Source organism: Schistosoma mansoni, chromosome 1 (assembly GCF_000237925.1).
Source record: "Schistosoma mansoni strain Puerto Rico chromosome 1, complete genome".
Classification (NCBI taxonomy): Eukaryota; Metazoa; Platyhelminthes; class Trematoda; order Strigeidida; family Schistosomatidae; genus Schistosoma; species Schistosoma mansoni.
In genome coordinates this window covers 24,780,998-24,801,209 of record NC_031495.1, presented here as the reverse complement: position 1 = coordinate 24,801,209, position 20,212 = coordinate 24,780,998, and the positions used below count along the sequence as shown (strand labels likewise).

The following is a 20,212-nucleotide window of genomic DNA, read 5'->3' as shown; positions in this document are numbered from 1 at the left end:
TCGCATTTGTTCATGGCGTATGAGGGTAGAAAGAGCTCAGAGTCATCTGTAAAATACAAATCACCTGGGTTTCGTCAAAGCTGCTAAATGTATTCCATGCCTCCTCTGAGATGTAGAGGTCTTCCTAATCTAATCAACCACCAAAAGAAAGAGAAAGGACGAAACATTGGATTTACTTCAAATTCATTAGCTGAGATTTTACAAATATATTATTCCTATTTAATGTCTTACATCAACTCGGCGCCCGAATGCTGCGAAACTATTCGCTCTAATTTGGATGAAAGATCTTATACTTATTTATTATAGTTATATTAAATGTTATTATCATTTAAACTGTGACTTAATCTGTAACGATGTTTAATGTACTTATAAATGTAAATACATAAGGAGTATTTAAACATTACATAACAAGTATCTTACTTGAGATATCCATTTACGTCTTTGTCTCAATGTAGGTTCTATTTCTTCTTCTGATTCCATTCTCACCTCTTCATTATCATTTGGAATTTCGATTTTGCCTACAATAATAAATAATAATAATAATAATTTAATTAAAAATTTTTGAAAAAAAAACAAACAAATGAAATACAACAACAACAACAACTTGTCCTTTAAATAATTACCAATTTTCCAAGCGTTTGTTAAAGAAATTAAAAGACAATAAACAATTAAAGTTGTTATAGATAGAATATTCCAAGTAGGAAATTTATTCATGATGTAATTGTCTACTGAAAGCAACTGTTAAGGTTTAATCAAAGATCAAAAAAGTTAAAATAGAAAAGATTCTGTTGATTTATAGAATGGGGAGTTGTTGGTGTTGTTTTTGTTTCTTCTTGATTTTGTTAATTATTTATCATGTAATTGGTTAATTTCATTATTCGTAATAATTAACCAATCACTTTGTATGATAAAATTGGTTTATTTAATAATTTAATTAATAATAATAATATTATTATTATTCGAATATAAAGTATGTTATATGGGAAATATTATAAACATAATCATTTCCTCTCTCTTCAATAATACTTAGATTGTAAAAGGCCTTTCTTTTGATTAGAAAATACACATGTTGCCAGTAAAGATGGATAAAGTGTGATAAAAGCTTCAAAATTCTTCATTAGAAGTTGCAAGAAACTTTTTACTATTAGGAATCATTTCGATTTTGAAGACATTACAATCATCAATTTTTGTGTGTTTATGTAAGACGAAGGACATTAATTTTGTTATACCTAATGAATTATTTTTATTATCTATAATGAGCTCTTGTAAACTGTCTTATGGAATACCGATGATCATCTGCAGTTGATCTTACTGTAAAGCTTCGCCATATGACTTAGCTAGCATTTTGGTAGTACCGACGTTTTAGTGCCTATTGATTGACGTTCTCTTTATGAAACCTAATTCTTTGATTTCTGTCAGTCGCTTGACGAACTTTTGACATGTATGGTTTAATTCAACTTTTGTTGGAATTCCGGATTACATTTTGGTTTGTCTTCAATTTCTTACTCTTTTCGACAGCTTTACTTATCATAAGACCAGCAAGACTCTCGATGAAAATCATATCCGAACAAAAAACCTATTTTTATTATTTACATATAGTGAATATGTACTTCTTGAAACAGGAGAATAACTATTATCAACTTAATAGCAGAATTTATTATACTTTTGTAGTGTAAACTTAGTTGTGGCTGAGGTATTTAATTATGGATAGCATGGGATGATGGCCATTCTGTGTTACAAATTGATGAATTTGAGAAAAAGTAGATCACTTAATTCTGACTCACTGGCTATGACTCCAGATATACCTGAAAATACAGTATTTTAACATGTATGATGAAACACCCCAAACTAAGATGAAAAGTATGCCTAATGTTCAACAATTTTTGATGGACATTCAACTGATGTTATTTCGCAATGAAAATTATCTTCATATTGACAAAACATTAAGATTTTTAGTGGCATTTAACTACGACAAAAGGTATTGCAAACTGGTAACTAGTTTATTTGAATTAATGGTAACTGTTATCAGAACCACATGTATTGTGGACCTCTTCATATATATATGCTGAATCTTTGAATAATATATTCCGCAGAAATTTTGTTGATTTTCGAGCTGTTTTTTATAGATGAATACAAGTAGATCAACATTAATTTCTGAGGAGTAATAAAAAACGTTTTTCCGTAGTGTTTATGCGTACTGGTTTTATGGACTTTTTCGAAAGTATGTGTATATAGTTCCTTCAATATCTGCTTAACAAAAGTACTTCTAAAACTTGTGCCTACTCAGTTAATTTCAGTTACATTATACCACAGCAATTTTTTTCTTTCTTCATTTGTAATTCTTTAACTGACCTTTCATAAAAAAACAGAATGTTTACCTGTTCCTACGATGGGTTTTCGTATAAGTTCAATAAACTAATTTTTTGGAGCAATAAGCTCGTTTATGTTAGATCCAATTCCGAATACTCACATAAGGATCCGAGAACAAAATCAATCTTGTCTCCAGCCTTTAGTTTGTTGTTTTCTGAGGTTTGGTGGACGTTACCATCGATAAACCCTCTGTATTATATTTACTGATTTTCTTTAAAAAAATAAGATCAGATCCTTCATGAAACTCATATATTTAAATCAGTTTCTTAAGGTGATATTTCAAATATTGAGAATCAAACTTCTTATCTTTACATTTTTCTCAAATCAGTTATTTTAATGAGTTGACTAACTGCATAAAGTACTTTTTGGCTATCTTTCCGGTAGCTTGAAAATCTGTCCTGTCTTTTTTTCTCAGTGCTTTTGCTATTAGACAATGTTGATAACCCTTAACGCTTATCAGAAACTTGACCAACTTATCCATTTTGCATTACATAACTACCACTAGGTTTCGAATGAATTATAGTAAAAATAAATGTTGATCAAAAGTAATCAGAGAACTCTTCAACCACACCCTGAATTCCAGCAAAAAGTTGAGGATAAAATTCAAGGTTAATCGGGATTTTATATTTCGTTTCATAGAAGATTAAGAAACTTCCAATGTTATCAAAAGATAGACCGAAATATAGAATATTAGGAATCCTAACACCTGATAAAGATGAATTGTAAACATGCAGTGAAAAAAACTAGCAGGTTTGAGGTAGAGAAAAACAAACAGTCATTTTTCTAGAGATTATCTCTTCCTTAACACTGTTCTGTGCAATCAGATAACTTTTCTAATGGTAATCAAGATTACTTGAAAAATTACTGGATTATGATTATGTTCGTTGTAATGTAATTAGGTATGATCTACTGTAATTACTAATTACGTGCAGGTTATTCTCAATGATTTATGACATCAAACAAGCAAAAGTAGGCAAGGATAAGTAAATAGGGGTTGATTCAAAATGTCAGTAGACACAACCTAGTAATCCTTCACTTTCCACTCATTTGAAACGTAAATTCCATGTCAAATATAAGCTGTATAAACTGATTTGATTTCGATATTTTTCGACACTGTTGTTAAATGACATACTATATTTTAGGAATAAAAGATGTAAGAAAAATTAAGCTGCTTTCTTTTACATACTTAATCATCCCTCAGCTAAATGAATAATAAACCATTATGGATAAGTCTATTGTTTCTTCGTAATTGTTGGATTTTTTTAAAACTGAAGACAGTATTACCTTCGGAAATGAGGATTTGATAGCTTGTCTCAAAGTCGAATGGTAAATATTGTTTATCTTCTACCTTTAACGTTGCCTATTTACACCAACACTCCTGTACATTATCTAGAACCTTTAATTTATCACTGGTTAACAAAAGGTAGGAAAGAGGCGATTTGGTCGTTAATTATTCCAAAATCTTATCAAAATCATGTAGTAAAGAAGTTGAACAGATTCAAAAGAGCTAGCCTATGTAGCCTTGTGAAGATAGGTGTAACAAATTTATTTTGTAAATAGTTTTTGATATAACTTGCATTTATTTTGTCAATTTTCACAGTCTGTACATTTACCACAATATGATTGTACATGTTGTTTAAGTGTATGACCTTGAACACACTTCCGTTTTTGAATTGCTCATAGCATGACGCAGTGTTAACTGTTCGTAAATACACTGTTATACACACACCTGTTGTTCTCAATTGCCTGTGGTTACGATAATTGAACTATAAGACATCTGTTATCTGCATTTATAGACTACAGCCATATTTCATTTATATACTACATCTGGCTATATCCCTGTAATTACAACAACCCTAACAGAGTTACTAATTGCATATAATTGTGGATTATAGTACCAAATGCAACTCGAACACGCCCAAGCCAGCCGATTTAAGTAACGTCCCATAACTTTTATTCGTGTTTATAACTTATAATTCGTATACTATAATATTAACAATTGGACGTAATAACTTCATTGCTATTTTTGAGTTAATATACTTTTTGGTCCGCCACAACCTTCTTTTAGTAAGTTAGTACATCTACAATCTGTTAAGTTGTAATCTTATGTTTATTCTGAACGCAAACTATCATGTTATGGCTTTAATAACCCTATCACTGATCTACCTTGAAAATTTAGACAATAAACTAAATGTACTAACCTGGGGGTCATTTGACCTGCTAACGCAAATTCTAAAATTCCTCCGAACATGTTTTCTTAACCAGTTTATTGTTTAGGAAATACCATCCATCAATTTCAACGTAGTTTACGTTGAAAACTTGTTTTGTTCCAAGCAATATTTCTATGTAGAGATTGATTTAGAGACATCTCATTTTATCGACATGTATCTGAAACTTGATCAAGCAATCTTTCATGTTGGTCTGTAGCATGTCATATGCCACGTGCACTTCAAACTTTAATAAATGACCTTTTAAGCGACTTACTCATTTGTAAGTTAGTCGTTTGTCTTGTACTTTAGTTACTTCTATTTGTGGAGTATATCTCCATTACGTTAGGAATGTATGATAGGAAAATTCAATCACTTGGTTTCCTAAGTTGTAGGAATGACACACTAAACCGAAGTGGTTTTTAGGTTATCCTGCACATGGAAAGCACCTCAGCCATACGAGTTGTTGAGATAGTGGTACGCTACTCACGAACATGAGAACTGGTACGCTGCTGGATGAAATGTATGGGGCTAGTTGTCGTATACCGCAATTCAAAATATGTAGTGGATGACTTACACTTGAACAAACTCAATTCTTGGTCAAACAGGTGTAAAAGCCCTCTATAAATTGGGGAAACTTAGAAGCAGTCATCGGAAACGTCGTTTGATCACAAATTTTTAAATACCACGATCGCTGCAGTTTTATTTCAGCACGTTAGAGATTTCACCACATATGACCTACAAAACTCTCCGTCCGCCTTGGACTTATTCTTCAGACACCGTGATATCAGTCAAATAAAGTTCCTCCTATCTATTGGGAGAAGGGGTCATGTAATAATCTTATTCGAATTCATAGCTGATATAATCTATCAAGTAGTTGTGCCGTCCCGTCCTAGCTCGTGGAAGGAAGACGTGAAGGCGATCGACATTGCAGCTTCGGCTGAAAAGTGGAAAATCGCCTTAGGCGCATTAGTAGAAGAGAAAGGGACTAATTTCCGGCAGTTATACAATCGAGTAACTCGACCATTTATAACTTAGACAACCCAAAAGAAGAAGAAGCACGGCAATTCCTAGATAAACCGGTATACATGGTGTTTACTAAGATAAAAGAAGAAATGTTGTGATGTTCTTATCAAGATATACTATGGAATGCCACAGTTCGGTTCGAAGTAAATGTGTAAGTACACTACGGGAAGCTCAGCAAAAATATAAAGGAGCAATGTCGCACAGTCTGAAGTCAAGCACTCGAAAAGACTGTTCTTGTAAGTAAATTACAGAAAAAGAACGCAGCATTGGATTCCCAATTTAATTACGGAAGGGAAGATGTTTTAAATGATTGAGGAAGACCAGGAAAAAAAGGGGTCATTACGGACTACTTACGGACGTTTTCCACTTAGTAGTCTCCTCTAGACGAAGAACTGGACCTAAATACAAAGTCGAAGATTCAGCAGCTCTTTTTAAACTTTAATCAAGAAAACATACTGAAGGATTTGAGCTCAATAGGACAGAATGAACTACACCCTAAAATCTTGGGAAAAATAGCATAATATATTGCTGCCCCACTGACTACGAATTTCAGTGTGTCACTTGGCCAAGACGAGTTACCTATGGACTGGAAGGATTTAATTGTCGTTCTAATCCATAAGACAGGATGAAGACACTTTCTCTCAGATTGCAGACCTGTCAGTCTCAACAGTGTCGTAGTTAAAATACTGGAAAAGATAATTAAAAATGTTTTAATGACATTAGCGGGAATCAACAACCTTTTAAACAGCAAACAGTATGGTTTAGGGAAAGGATTATGTTGCGCGAAAATCCCACTTTATAGCGCGAGTGCGAAGGACAAAGAATCTATACAATAGAGAACCAGTGAATTTTTTCTTCATAGACTTCAGCGAAGCATTCGATAGAGTGCTGAATTATAGAGTACTCTTGAAACTGGAAAATATAGGATTATTGATTTTCTCCTAAAGTGGATCAAGGATTTCTCGGTAGGTCTCAGGCGGAAAGTAAGAATAAAATTCACACGGAGACACTCTCAGAAGCCTACAAAAAAAGGAATGACACAGACAATAGGCCTTCTGTTCTCAGTACACAAATGTGAATATAAACTAGTCAGCTTCTAGAGTAGTGAATAACAATCAACGTATAATAGGACTAAATGGGCACAAATAGACTGAAATGATAAATATATTGGAATACCGCGACAATTGGACCTCTTTGTTATTGAATTAAATTCATATAGACACCAGCAACTGCATTAGAATAGAAATAACATTGTCACCAAAATATCCGGCAATTGTATTGTATTACGTCTGTCCGATCTGTATTGTACTGAAATGAGCTCAAACTGTCCTCAGTTTCAGTTAGTCAACGAGTCTCACGTATTTATATTTCAATGTAAAAATGGAATACATTGGTTGTTTTGCTGAACCTATCCCTGCCTAGGAAGGCCAATCACTGGTCTTTGAATCATTTATCATAGCTAGTATAAGCTGATCATGTAAAGCGTTGATTAATAAATTGACTAGGTAGGACCAACCGTTGGAGCAGCTTCTTCGTATCCCATTAACATTATGATTTCCCTTTATTCTTCACGGAATGTAAATTTTTAGTACGATTATCTACTCCTTTGAGTATACTGAGGAAGTGGGATACTCTTTACCAGGATAGGGAAGGTCAGTTTGAGTTGTAACTATTGGATGGCCAGAATTGATTTTGCAGTAGATCCTAAATATATATTTCTTCAGCCACGCATCTTATGAATATTTCTAGTGACTGAATTCAGATACATTTGTGTCGTATGCGGAAAACGTATCATTTTGACTTTTTGCTCTTGTTAAAAGCCCTGGAATACCGATGTAAACAAAGGCTATGGTAATTAAAAAATAAAAAAACCCTGATCTGAGGATCAGGCCCAGTCAAGGATTCTTCATTAAAATACCCATGCTCAGGTGATAGTGATAAGTCATCCTAATACAATCATTAGGATATTTACTGTATCTCCGTCTAACGTAGTATGTAACCTGAACCTTAATCGTCGATCCTCTTTAAAACTAATAGTTCTGGACGGTCAGGGAGAAACGCCAACTATTTTAACGTCAAGAGAAATGCTGTACCTGACCAAATTAACAGTGGATCACCTTGCTGTGAAAAATCTCCATTGTGTCGACAGGACCATATCGGTTTACTTTGAAAAGTTGTGGATAATAATAACTAACACATAAGACGGCTAAATTCGTCAGCTACAATGTACCTTTCAATTATTAACGTTACATCTGCCGGTTCTTGATCTACGAAAACGCCATCTGGTAATTTTTATTTGCTCTGTAGTCTACAATGATATCAATGATCAAGGAAACTGGGTATCGATCATTGTGCTTATTCATGTTGTGTATCTTTCAAGATATATGCCTGGCAAGAACAGCCTTATTGAGATACGTCTAAGTCATGTCACGAAGTCCCACATATCTTTGCATCCTACCTTTTCACTTTAACCAGGGTGATTATCAACGTATTTGCAGCATTTGAACTACTAGTTTTTTCTTTATCTGCATCAAAACTCAGCTTTCTGAAGCTCGTACTTTTATTTATCAAAGATCAAAATATTCATATTCGTGATTCCTTCACCTCTAATCTTTGATTTGATGGCAGTGTACGGCCAGTAAAATGTCAATGAACCCTCACCATATCATCCGGTATGTAGGTCGTTTTGTTTTAAACAGTTTATCGTTCCTTCTCAAGATCAAGGACAACGCATATAAATGAATTGCATGTCATGGATAGGAACACGCATCAGAGGTTCCACATTCAACTAATGTATCCAGTTTTCGAGTGTGCTTATTGCAGTCAGTCACCTGTTTGTCATATGTACCATCATCGACTTCCATTCATTCTTGTATCCCATTTATCCCCTGCTAAACAATCGTTACTTTGCGCAAAAAATCGTAACTTGAATTTATCATCAATAAAATGTTTGTCCTGTAATCGTCCGTTCATTTCTGACTACGAAGTGAGCCGGAAGTTTGTAAAGATCATGTCTTAAATTTGAGAAATCTATTGTCAGCATAACTGCAATCAAAAGTCCTAATATTTGACCGAAGTACAGAAAACAATCTGACGAAATATAGATGTACGTCATTAATTGCGTTTTTCTGAACAGGGTTCGAAACTTTCTTGAGCTACAATCGACGATTATATGAAGACACAAATTTTGGGCATAATATCTGCAGCACAATATCGCGATAATGATTTATACTAGAAAATGCGAAATACCTCCACAATACCACTCTACCGTTATATAGTCAATTCCTTTTCCGGCACAGAAGAATGTACTCAGTATAATCAGGAATATTCGTAATAACATAGGATCGAAATCTTTTCGGCGTGAATCAAGCCAACTAATGTACATCATCGGCAGATATCAAAATAGCATTTTTAAGCAACCACTTCAAGCCTCAACCCTGACTTTAGTCAAATTAGACCTTATTGTTGGCTGCCCGACACCATTTAATAACAAAATGAAATAATCTAAACATATGTTAATTAAAGTTATCCAGCTTTTGTCAACAAAGACTAAGTGTTGAAACATTGCTGCACAGGTCCCAGATGAAGGTTAACATATACGGAACATGAAGGATAATTTGAGAGAAAGTGGTATCACTATCGAACCGGACAAGTTATATACGTTTCCAAATCATTCAGTCCTATACAATATTATGTGTGAAACTGGCTGTTGAGTAGTCTAGCAATAAGGAGCTGGATTGCTACATTTTATCACCACCGAGAGTAATCATGATTATCCATGATTCATAAACGACGAAAGGGGAATTAACAAATCAAAACTAACCTTCATAAGCCATAATTCCCATTCATACTGATGAGGGTTGTTGAATGAGAACATATGAGAAAGTAATTTCTTAAAACAACTAGTTTGACGAGGATTCAGTGTAAATGCTGACCTAGTTTTTCTTACTGTACACGATCTTGTTTAGGGCATTTGGTCAATCATCAGTCAGTCGACATCCTGCAATGATACGCATTTCCTTTTCCAGCCTCTCAGTTCAAAATTCTCAATTTTTGTACCTCTGCGTAAAACAATATATAATTTTCCTGTCGATCGTCTCTACCATTTTTATTGGCTTTGAGCCATCTTGTCTGAACATACTCTTTTACGTCTCAGTGTAACAAGGATTTGATCAATGAAGATCACGGAACACCGACATTTTGAATCTCCGCAATATTTGGCAGATATATTCAGGGGATGGATAAATTAAATCAGTTAGAGGTTTAAAAGATCGCTTTAAGGAGTTTTACAAAGTTGATAGAAGCTGTTTTCTTTAAGGGTAGAAGTCCGTAAGAAGTATTTGGTGCATCAATAGTTGTTTGGTGGACCACCTAATGAGATAAGTGGGAATAGTCAGATTGTAAAGTGTGATCGATAAACAAACCCACCAATCACAAAATGAAACGCCCACCACCACATTAAATCTCCTTGACCTTGAATGACTATACTTTATTTAATCACCAACCATAACCTTATTGCTATCATAAAAGATATTAGGTTTGTTGACTCATTTTTCTTGTCCTTTAGTTACTGTTTGTTATGTTATTCATGTCTCTCTATTTCCATAATTAATAGACCATCCAATTATCTGAATCACGTTGGGCTCACCCGATAACTTTGGCGGAACAAAAAAATATCATTTTCAAAGATGATGACAGTTATTACGAAAGAAAATTAGTGTGTTAATATACCGAAGACAAAAAATACACAAAAGAAAAATATTCTGGAGTTTGCTTAAATTGTTAGGAATGGCCGTGCTCAAGTTTCTTTCGCTCTTGTAATCAACAATTAAAAATAGTTTGTTGATCCAAATATCATCGCTATATTCGGCATCAAATATTCAGTCCAGGCACGTAATGCGGATATAACAATAAAATGTGAAAACGGACAACAAATATATTGGAGTTCTGCCATCGTAACAACTAACTATTGAGAACAAGAAGCATATGCAGGCAGAAGTAAAGCTAGGAGCGAAAACCTATGAGCCACGCCATGTGGTATTCGAAAACGGAATGGAAGATCATATGTTCATATGTTAATACACACGTGTACAGAAGTAGGTGAAAAAGATCTAAAAGATGGTCAGAGGTGAAAATAACTTGATTCAACAAGTTTTCAATGAATGTTTTTTAGCTTCGTTTCAGCGGTAAGCTACTTTATGGGGACTGAAATCACTGAATATTTTGTTACAGTATGATGTGACTCAAAAGTCAGAGATAATGGATTCATTAGGAGGATAAAACAAAAATATTTAGTTGGATTTTCTGGTATATCGAAACCTTATATTATGAAGTAGATTGGTTGAATCTTTTCCAGGTGTTACATTTGTATGGTCATAATATTGACAAATATGACTTTGATCTTAGACATTTCTTGGGATATCTGGTTGTGTGAACGGAAGTCAAAGGGTTATGTGGAACAAGGTAAATGTATTTCCATGTATTCGTTTATTTTAATGCCTTTCAGCACCGAGGAGTCGAAGAGAGATTGGGATGCGATAAAAACTTGCTTATTTATGCCTGCTGACCCTAGTGGAGGAGCATAGGCAGCCCACCAGCATTCTCCATCGAACTCTGTCCTGAGCAATCCTTTCCAGTTGCTGTCAATTCTTTTGATGTCTGTTTATCATTCTAGGCTCAGTGTGTTCTTTGGCCTTCCTCTTTTCCGCTTCCCTTCCGGATTCCAAGTTAGGGCTTGCTTCGTGATGTAGTTTGATTATTTCCGTAATGCATTTCCTATCCACCTCCAGCGTCTTTTCCTGATTTCCTCTTCATCTGGAAGCTGGTTTGTCCTCTCCCATAGTAGGTTGTTGATGATGGCATCCGGTTGACGGACATTTAGTATCTCGTGTAGACAATTGTTTATAAATACTTTTACTTTTTTGATGATGGTTGTAGTAGTTCTCCGGTTTTCAGCTCCGTACATTAGGACTGTCTTGACGCTCGTATTGAAGATTCTGACTTTGATATTGGTTGATAGTTGTTTTGAGTCCCATATGTTGTTCAACTGTAGGACATCGGCCCTGGATTTGCCAATCCTCGCCTTTACGTCTGCATCGGATCCTCCCTGTTCATCGATGATGCTGAAGAAGTACGTGAAAGTTTCCACCCCTTTCAGAGTCTCTCAACCGAGTGTGGTTTGTTTGGTATTCTCTGTATTGTATTGGGAATCTTGGTTTTTCCTTTGCTTATTTTTATAAAAGGTAGAACCAAAAAGGGAATTCACATTAATTGAGAGGATTGTAGTAGCTATACATTTTGTGAAGTAGTTGTTCACTGGTTGCTTAATTATTTTCAACAGTTAGGCTGTAGATCCAAACTTCATTTAAACTAGATATTTAATAGTGTGAATACTAGGATATTGAGAATCTAGCATTCATGATATCGTGTTCTGTCTGTTAAAATTTTATCATATCTTGAATTTAAATAAATCCATGGCATGATTAAATGTCTCGTAACACCTCACCGCAAATTAGGCTTTTCACTCTGGTATCGACTGGTTTTGTTAGTCCAAATTAAATCGTTAATATATTGATGATTACTTTTAGGATAGGAAAATTCGAGTCATTCCGTTCCGTTTCAATTGCCAAGCGTTAGCGCACAATTAACTGTGTTTATCTGCACATGGATGCCAAGTTGTATATTCTCTTTTAATCGTAGCGTCTCGCGTAATTGTTTATGATAAGAGTAAAATATGGAATATTATAAGTTGTTTCCCATCCACATTTCAGTACTGTATCAATCGATTCACTGAAAAAATAAAGGGTGTTGAGCATATGTGCATCTGTATACCGTTATACTAATTTTTCTAATGTATGCAAGTTTTAATCAAGTATTGGGGAAAATCTATGAAACGAAAGCTTTATTCGCGCTTATAGTTTTATTTAAGGACGTATCTCATAAAGTAACCTGTTTGATTTATTCACAAGTAGTTTCCGATCACAATTACCCCCATCTTTTCATTTATAATGTCTATATAAAAATATATATGTTACTATCAAAATGAGGAATTTTCGATTACTTCGTTCTTTGCAGGTGACAATGCAAAAGTTGAATTTGTCTATGTGCCTTCGCATTTGTATCATATTTTGTTTGAACTGCTGAAGGTAAGTTTTTATGTTGTTAATTTTTTCATGTTTAAATTTCACCAAAATTGTATATCTACATGGAGATGAATGATTTATAGGAAAAATGACTTCAAGTAGTTTGTTTCGATAACCTCATAATGAATTGCTCAAAATAAAGATCATGTTACTTATATTCGTAGGCGAACGAAAAGTGTTATAAACTATAAAAATATTACTACTAAAATTTGACTTCATAGTTTCAAGAAGACTGAATATAATATAGTTTGTTTATTATAGTATTAATGTAGTAACAACGTACCGAAAAGCAAGAAAATGACATTTCATGACCCCATATGTCTTTTACAAGGTAATACAGCTTTAGGTAGTATAAATAACCAATCGAATCACATATGGTCAGTGAACACAAACAAGTTTGGGGATGAAATCGTAATGTTTGTCGAAAACCATGTGATTTAGTGAGTATGTGTATGGGTGCAAATAAATGTAAGATTATGCCAAGGACAAATGTTCCTCGTTTAATATATAAATTCATAAGTTATAAAAACCTAGGTGACTTGGTTTATCTTCGATATTCTCTGAAAGAAGTCACAACTTCACAAAATTACCCTTTACTATAAAGTGCATCACAACCAATGTAATCCAAACTCTAGTCACAACTTTCTGTTGAAACTAGTGGGCATGTCTTTTATTCGAACTAAAGACTTCGAAAGCTTAGTCGTAGTTTTATGAAGATCTTTAATGCAGCTGTGTTCTATAATTCTCCACAGTTTTTCTTTTCTACTATTGAATTTCTCATTATACGTGTTGGTAGAGCACCCTGTTTCAGCAATAATGAGTGGTAGATATGTCCACTGCTGAGTTACAAAACCTGGATGTACATCTTTGGCTCAATGATATTGGGTTACAACAACGTCCCTGAATTCACTTGTCCTATGTCCTCATTACCTGGAAGTTGTCCTCTACCTACTGTTTATGAGAAACTACAGATTCCCTTAGTTGAACTTTGATAAACCCCCTGTTCAATCGAATCAGCTTCCCATTTAATTTATGCTGTCATTAGTAACACTTTCAAAGAATCATTTAAGGTAACATAAAAAAGTACCTTTCTGATCAATAAATGTAGAGTTTGGATCAACCTGTTTTCATTACAAGGAGTCGTGGAACTAAAATAAGTGGGGATTTGAAATTTAAACAAGCCGCTTATTGTCCAGTCCATATATTAGTCAGTGTATTAGATCTCTATTCGTATGCTTCTTAAAATCTCATTTTAAAGTTATTGTATCCTATTTTAAACTTACTTTTATTAGCTATTAGTATATGTAGGATTAAAATTCGATGTTTGTGTTGATTTTTATTCTTCACAGAATGCCATGCGAGCAGTGGTGGAGTACCATAGTAGTGCTGATCACCTTCCTCCCATTAAAGTCTTGATAGCAACTGGTCAGGAAAACGTGACAATCAAAGTAAGAATAATTCAGGATGATTTACACCTCAATATTAAATTTTATGTGTACTATAATTTGTTCATTAATGTGTGTGTATATATAGTAAGAGTTGATTATTACTGAATGACTGACAAATTAGAGTCTGGTGCAAATGTCTGTTAGTCCAAATCGTTATACCACTACAGTATGACGAGACGAAATCGATATAATAATAAAGTAGTTTTAATAATTGTATTAGCAATGTTAGTAGGGGAAGACTAAACTTTGTGAACATAATTATGTTGTATTAATGATATCGTAGTGTCTGTTTATAAACCCTAACGGATTTTTTGTATGAAATGTATTTCGGAAAAAGCCATCCGGTGTTGTATTAGAACTTGGCATAATTTACTTTCTTTTGCATTCGGTTAACGCGCTACTATCATAAAGTTGCAATGCAGTTTCTGCGACTTCATACTTACCTAGTTATTTTCCAAAGGTTGAGGTGCTTTGATGTAAATCGTATCTAAGTTAGTTTTATGACAGATGAGATGTTTCTGTTCTGGTGAGAAATCATAAAGTGTTGTAATTGGGATTTTCGATTATAAATATCTGTTTTGAAATGATTACGTTTGGTATAAAAACCGAACAGTTAACGTTGTAAGGATAATATGAATGACCTTATTATCATGCATAAGTACGCCGACTGGGACCTTTTGATCTCACTGATTAAACTCTCAGACTCGGGTGAATTTTTCTCATGTAATAGTCTCATAGTTGCCATCGACAAATTCTATTTGATCGTTAACTCTTGTCTAGATTCCTGTGCACCAATTAAAACGTACAGGTTTGTAAAGCTTACGAATTATATATACCAGCTAAATATCGTAATAAACTAAGACGCCTCCATAAACGTTATTATGAGTGAAACGACTTCACGGCTGTTGCACAGATAACAATAATTTTCTAGCAAATCAAAGAGAAACATAAGCTAAAAGCCATTAGCGAGAAGTAATTGGCACTTAATACTAGCTCAAAAGTACAAAACTTAGTTCTCCTTTTCAATAAACACGCTAAACAGCTCAAAATGTTAATATACCAATTTTACTTACGACTCTAAAACTATAGCAGACCTTTCCCGTGGTATTTTTGCGAATGGCTCAGTTTCAAGAGTTACGTACGTAACTAGTAACCCAATAAAATCTATCTCCTTCCCATGCTTGAAAATTAGTGAGGCTGTGAATACCCTTGAGGTTTCGAGAAGTCATGGAGCAGACGGAATTTCCTCCTTTCTTTACAAGTAGGTGGTCCGGATATTCCACTTCTTCTTCTAAAGCTGTTTACTCTCTCTATGGAATCAGGTTCTTACCCTTATTGTTGGAAAACGACCTACATCATACCACGTTACAAATCTGTCATGAACTGTCATGAACAAATATCGGCCGAAAAATATTACTCCAGAGTTTCAGAGTATCCTTATCGTTTTGGGGGGAGGGAGGAAATACTATGTTTCCGTACTCTAAATGGGGACGAATAAAACTGTTGAAGATTATGTGGAACGTTTTACTTTCAAACTGGCCAAAACTGCGCTTCAATGATACCAATGTAAGGTTTGCTTGAAATGCGTTTTTGTCACAGTTAGCCTACGATTTCAAGTGGTAGGGTACCAACACTCCTAGATCTTTTTCGACTTGGGATACTTCTAAAGAGGAGATTCCTTAGTTGTAACTATAGTCTGCAACATGTCTCAGATAGACTACTTTACATTTTGAAGTGTTGAAGGCAAGTCCGTTGTCGTCTGTCCAACTTCGAAGTCAAGTCAGATCCTCCTGAAGTGCTAGTATATCCTCTTGGTTGCGCACCTCTCTTCAAAATTTCACATCATCAGCAAAAAGCAATAGGTCAGACAATACTTGTAGTGGAAGATCGTTTATATAAATCAAGAGGAGAAGAGATCCTAGTATTGAGCCCTGGGGCACCCCACCACGACATTCCATAGCCTGAGAGAAAGTGAAGTCAACACCGACCTTAAAATGTCGATTTTTTAAATATGAAGCGAGCCAGTCAATTAGAGCTGGTTTGATACTCAATCGTTTAAGCTTATTGATAAGACATATATGGTTGACCCTATCAAAAGATTTCGATAAATCAAGGTAAATAACGTCAACCTTCCCCTTACGATTAAGAATGCCTGTCCATCTGTCCACCGCAGTCAGAAGGTTGGTTATATAAGAGTGACCCTTCCTGAAACCACGATATTTGGTTGAGAAGAACTTTATGAATAATAAGTAGTCATGTATACTATCAGGGGCTCCACAATCTTAGATGGTATAGAGAGAAGTGCCACCGTTTGGTAGCTTGGGAGTTCGCTGCGTTGACCTCCTTTGAAAATCGGTGTGATGTTAGCCAGCTTCCAAATTTCCGGCAGTTTGCCTCGGCTTAGTGAGTGTGAAAACATCACGCTAAGTGGTGTGCCAAGATTAAAGGTGCTTCCCCTAGTATAACAGAATGAACCATATCCGGACCGGGAGAAGTGTCTTTTCTTATGCGCTGCAGTTTACGGAACACCAGGTCAGCGCTGAGGTCCACTTCGGAAAGTCTCGTGAGGGTGAAGGTGAGGCTTTCATCAGTATAGTTGATGTGGGTCGGCTGAAATGTCCGAGAGTAGTGTTCGGCCAAAAGATTAGCGGCACCAACATCGTTATTGGTTGGATCATTAGGACCTAGCAGTTGGGAAACTCCAGTTTTGCCTTGTCCAAGAGAAGCTGCGTAACTGAATAAGCTTTTCGGATTGGGGGCGAATTTATCGATAAGCTTGGTCTGGTACTGAAGCCTGTCTTCTCTTATTGCCTTTCTGCATACGTTCCTTATATGTTTGTACTGCCTGTACGCGCCGTTGTCATCAGTTCGTTTATATTCAGCCCAACAGTGCCTTTTGCGGCTTAGTAAACGAAGAGTGCGATTCTTAATGATTGTAGGTTGTTTGTAGCTTTTTGGGACCATTTGAGGAACTGAATGCTCAGTAGCAAATAAGATTGTGTGCAGTAAGAAATCTCAATGAGCTTCCACTTCAAGTTGAGGGTGAACATCCCAATCCACCTGTTGTAGATAGTCGTGTGAAGCTAGCACATTCAACCGTTTGAAGTTCCAGCGCTTGTTGCTAGTAGGATATCGTAGCTCCGTTTTGCTGACAAAGCTGAATGATAAGACGGCGTGAACACTTTTCCCCAGGGGAGCCAGGATTGAGAGGTCGTCGACTAGGAATTCCTCATTTGTGAATACCCAGTCTAAGCGCGACGGCGTCTGACTGTTTCTCCAACGAGTTGCCGACTTCACATTTTCGAATAATCCCAGGACACCGATGAGGTTGAAGAACAGAGCTCCAGTAGAGTTGTCACCTCCAATGTATGTATGTTCCACGAAGTTGATTCTAGGAAGATTGAAGTCCCCTAGAATCAGGATTTGAGAGAATCCAAGACGCGTAGAGCGAGATGATCTTTCCAGCAGACGGTTGTCATACTCGATGTCGGCAGCGGACTTTCTGTAGATGACCCCAACTAGACACCTCGAGGTGGTAGACAATCTTACTGAGCACCATACTGACTCATCAAGATTGAGAAACTCTTGGTTGTGAAGTTGGTGCGCATCCAGGCATGATCGTATGTATAATGCTACCCCACCCCCCATTCCAATTTCCCTGTCGTTGCGAAATAAAGACATTCCAGTTATTGCTAGCTCCTGGTCCGTAAACTGGGACGATATCCAAGTTTCGGATATTCCTATCAGATGAGCATCATTAGCGTTGCTCAGTTCACGAAGCTCATCCATTTTGTTTGGTAAACTCGCGGTGTTCGCGTATAAGCAGTTTATGCTTTCAATTTGGAACGCGTGAGCTTCTTCCTGTATGTCTATATGGGCCGTGCGTGAGTGGACAGGTAGCCTACCTATACAATGTTTACAGAGTTGGTAGTCCCTGTCCTTTACACGTTTTTTTATGATCAAGACAGTCCACGGGTGGAATTGTCAGCTCCAGCTTTCGTTTGTGCTTGATCCTGCTGTCATGGGGCCTATCCGAATGCATATGGATGCCAGTTGGCAACCGACGTCTGTTGGCACGAAATGCTTCCAGAGTTGCAGCCGCCATGTGGGAGGAGGGGAAGGTTATCTTCAATAGCTGGGGTCTAGAGTCTCCATCTTTGTTGGCTAGTCGCATCACCTGCTGGGTCAGTATGTTTTTGAGTTTCAAGGAATGCTTTATTGAATTTCCGTTCCCGAATATCAGAGTTTTCTTGAGCTGGGTTCATATTTTCCGGTACACCTTTCACAGTGATATTTTTTCCACGGAAAAACGCCTCGCGAGATTCCTTAGGGATGTTTCGGATGAGATTTCGCTCAGAATACGGTATGTTGGGCAGTATTCTTACGTTCCCATCGGATTTCAGTAAGTGACTCGCTAGCAGGACGTCCCCTACATCGGAAGCAATCTTAAGTGTTACATGAAGTAGCCTCGGGTGGTTCTGGTGGTTAGACTCCTTCCCCCGAGTGAGCTGTGTGACCGTCAAAGGCTCTATTCTAGGGAGTTCAAGCTTCTTGTTCAATTCTCCCCAGAGCATCCTATCACTTTTGTCCTGCAAACTGAGAGGAAGGTCGGGGTTGTCAATAAGGTTCATAATTATGACAGAGTCGTCACGGACCATTAACGATTTCCCAGGTTTACCAGGGCGTCCAGGTTCGGTGCCTTGTTGTTTGGATGTCGAAGCGCGTTTTTGATTCCTAGGCTCGTTGATGACCGGGCGGACAGTCTTGGGGGTAGACTGTGCGGCCGAGTCACCAATTGATTTCCGCACAGTACTTGGGATGTTCAGCTTAGGTGGTGACGCTTGGTCCTTTTTACCCCTGTTAACAAGGGTCCAACCACCTACACGTTTTTTGGGAACCGCTGTTACATTCAAGGACTCCTCTCTTGGAGAACCAAGTTTACTGAGGGAGTCGATCACCGTCGATGTTAAGATGGTTCTGAGTTTCAGCACTCGTGCTTTAACCAGCACTGTCGATAGTCGACCTACTGATATCCCTTTTCTTGTTTGCCCTGTGCGTCCCTGTTCTGCTATCCGTCGTGTTACTGTCATTTACCAAGTTTTTAGATGACTTGTTCCTCAGACCTGTCAGTAGGGTAATGATTTTACTCAGCAAATCTACAGTATTCGTGTTGTACGTAACAAAAACCTACCTACGATCAGATTTGTTAAGTCTGCTATAGGCTTTTGCTGTTAAATCTGTGCACGCTTCGTGGAACCAAGCTTTGCATTTGTCACACTGCATGCCAGATGTAACAGCAAAACGGCAACCAGGTCTTTTGCATGAGTTCCTCATGACTAATAATATAGACTGTCTTATAAATACAAGCAGTGAGTCTAGGACCGTTAAAAGAAACATAGAACACAAAAACGGGCAAAAGTGGATAAAGACGGGTTACGATAAGCTAAAAACTAGCCTTTACGTGAAAACTAAAAATAAACCGATAGTGAGACATTAATAGGAATAATATATTTGTAAAATCTCAGCGAATGAATTTTAATTAAATCCAACGTTTCGCCTGGCGATCTGGTCCAAGCTTTTTCAAGGAATTATAATCAAACATCAAAATTATCGAATATAAATAGGTACATGGTTCTCCGAGTTCATTATACACTGAATAGGTCATCCAATCAACGTTAACAAAAAGTCTAAACTAGGTATGTTTAAGAGATATGTGATGTGAAGTGATGAGTGTTCATATAACATATTGTATAGAAAAACGTAAGAGGTGAGAGAAGGAAATTACATTCACATTAGATATTGTCTCTTATCAGTGAATTTATAAGGAAACATACAATTTGTAATATATGATATGAATCATATCTGTCACAGCATGTATAACATTAAGATAATTAAACAAAATGAAAATATAAAAAAAATATATAAAAGGTGAAATTTGAAGAGCGTAATTTTGACTGTATGTATGTGTCATTTATAATGTTCCAATGAATTGTTTAACAAATTCCGATAAGACAACTGA

The 20,212-nt window shown here is 36.2% G+C and overlaps 2 protein-coding genes across 2 annotated transcripts in view; one reads left to right on the top strand and one right to left on the bottom strand.

Annotated features, from left to right (window-relative positions):
• Smp_200800 (uncharacterized protein) overlaps window positions 1-714 on the bottom strand; it is a gene marked incomplete at both ends in the record, with an annotated part of 11,833 nt that extends 11,119 nt beyond the window's left edge. Inside the window, 2 exons of the mRNA XM_018793783.1 lie at window positions 421-518; window positions 624-714. Coding sequence (XP_018648261.1) covers window positions 421-518; window positions 624-714 — 189 coding nt within the window. The remainder of the gene's footprint in view (window positions 1-420; window positions 519-623) is intronic.
• A 10,279-nt stretch (window positions 715-10,993) lies between these two features.
• On the top strand, window positions 10,994-14,298 carry Smp_070390 (putative pyruvate dehydrogenase; the record flags this gene model as incomplete). Its single annotated transcript, XM_018793782.1, has 3 exons — window positions 10,994-11,066; window positions 12,678-12,748; window positions 14,095-14,298. 3 exons carry the CDS (start codon window positions 10,994-10,996, stop codon window positions 14,296-14,298), a joined length of 348 nt encoding a protein of 115 aa, XP_018648260.1.
• Window positions 14,299-20,212: the final 5,914 nt, after the last annotated feature.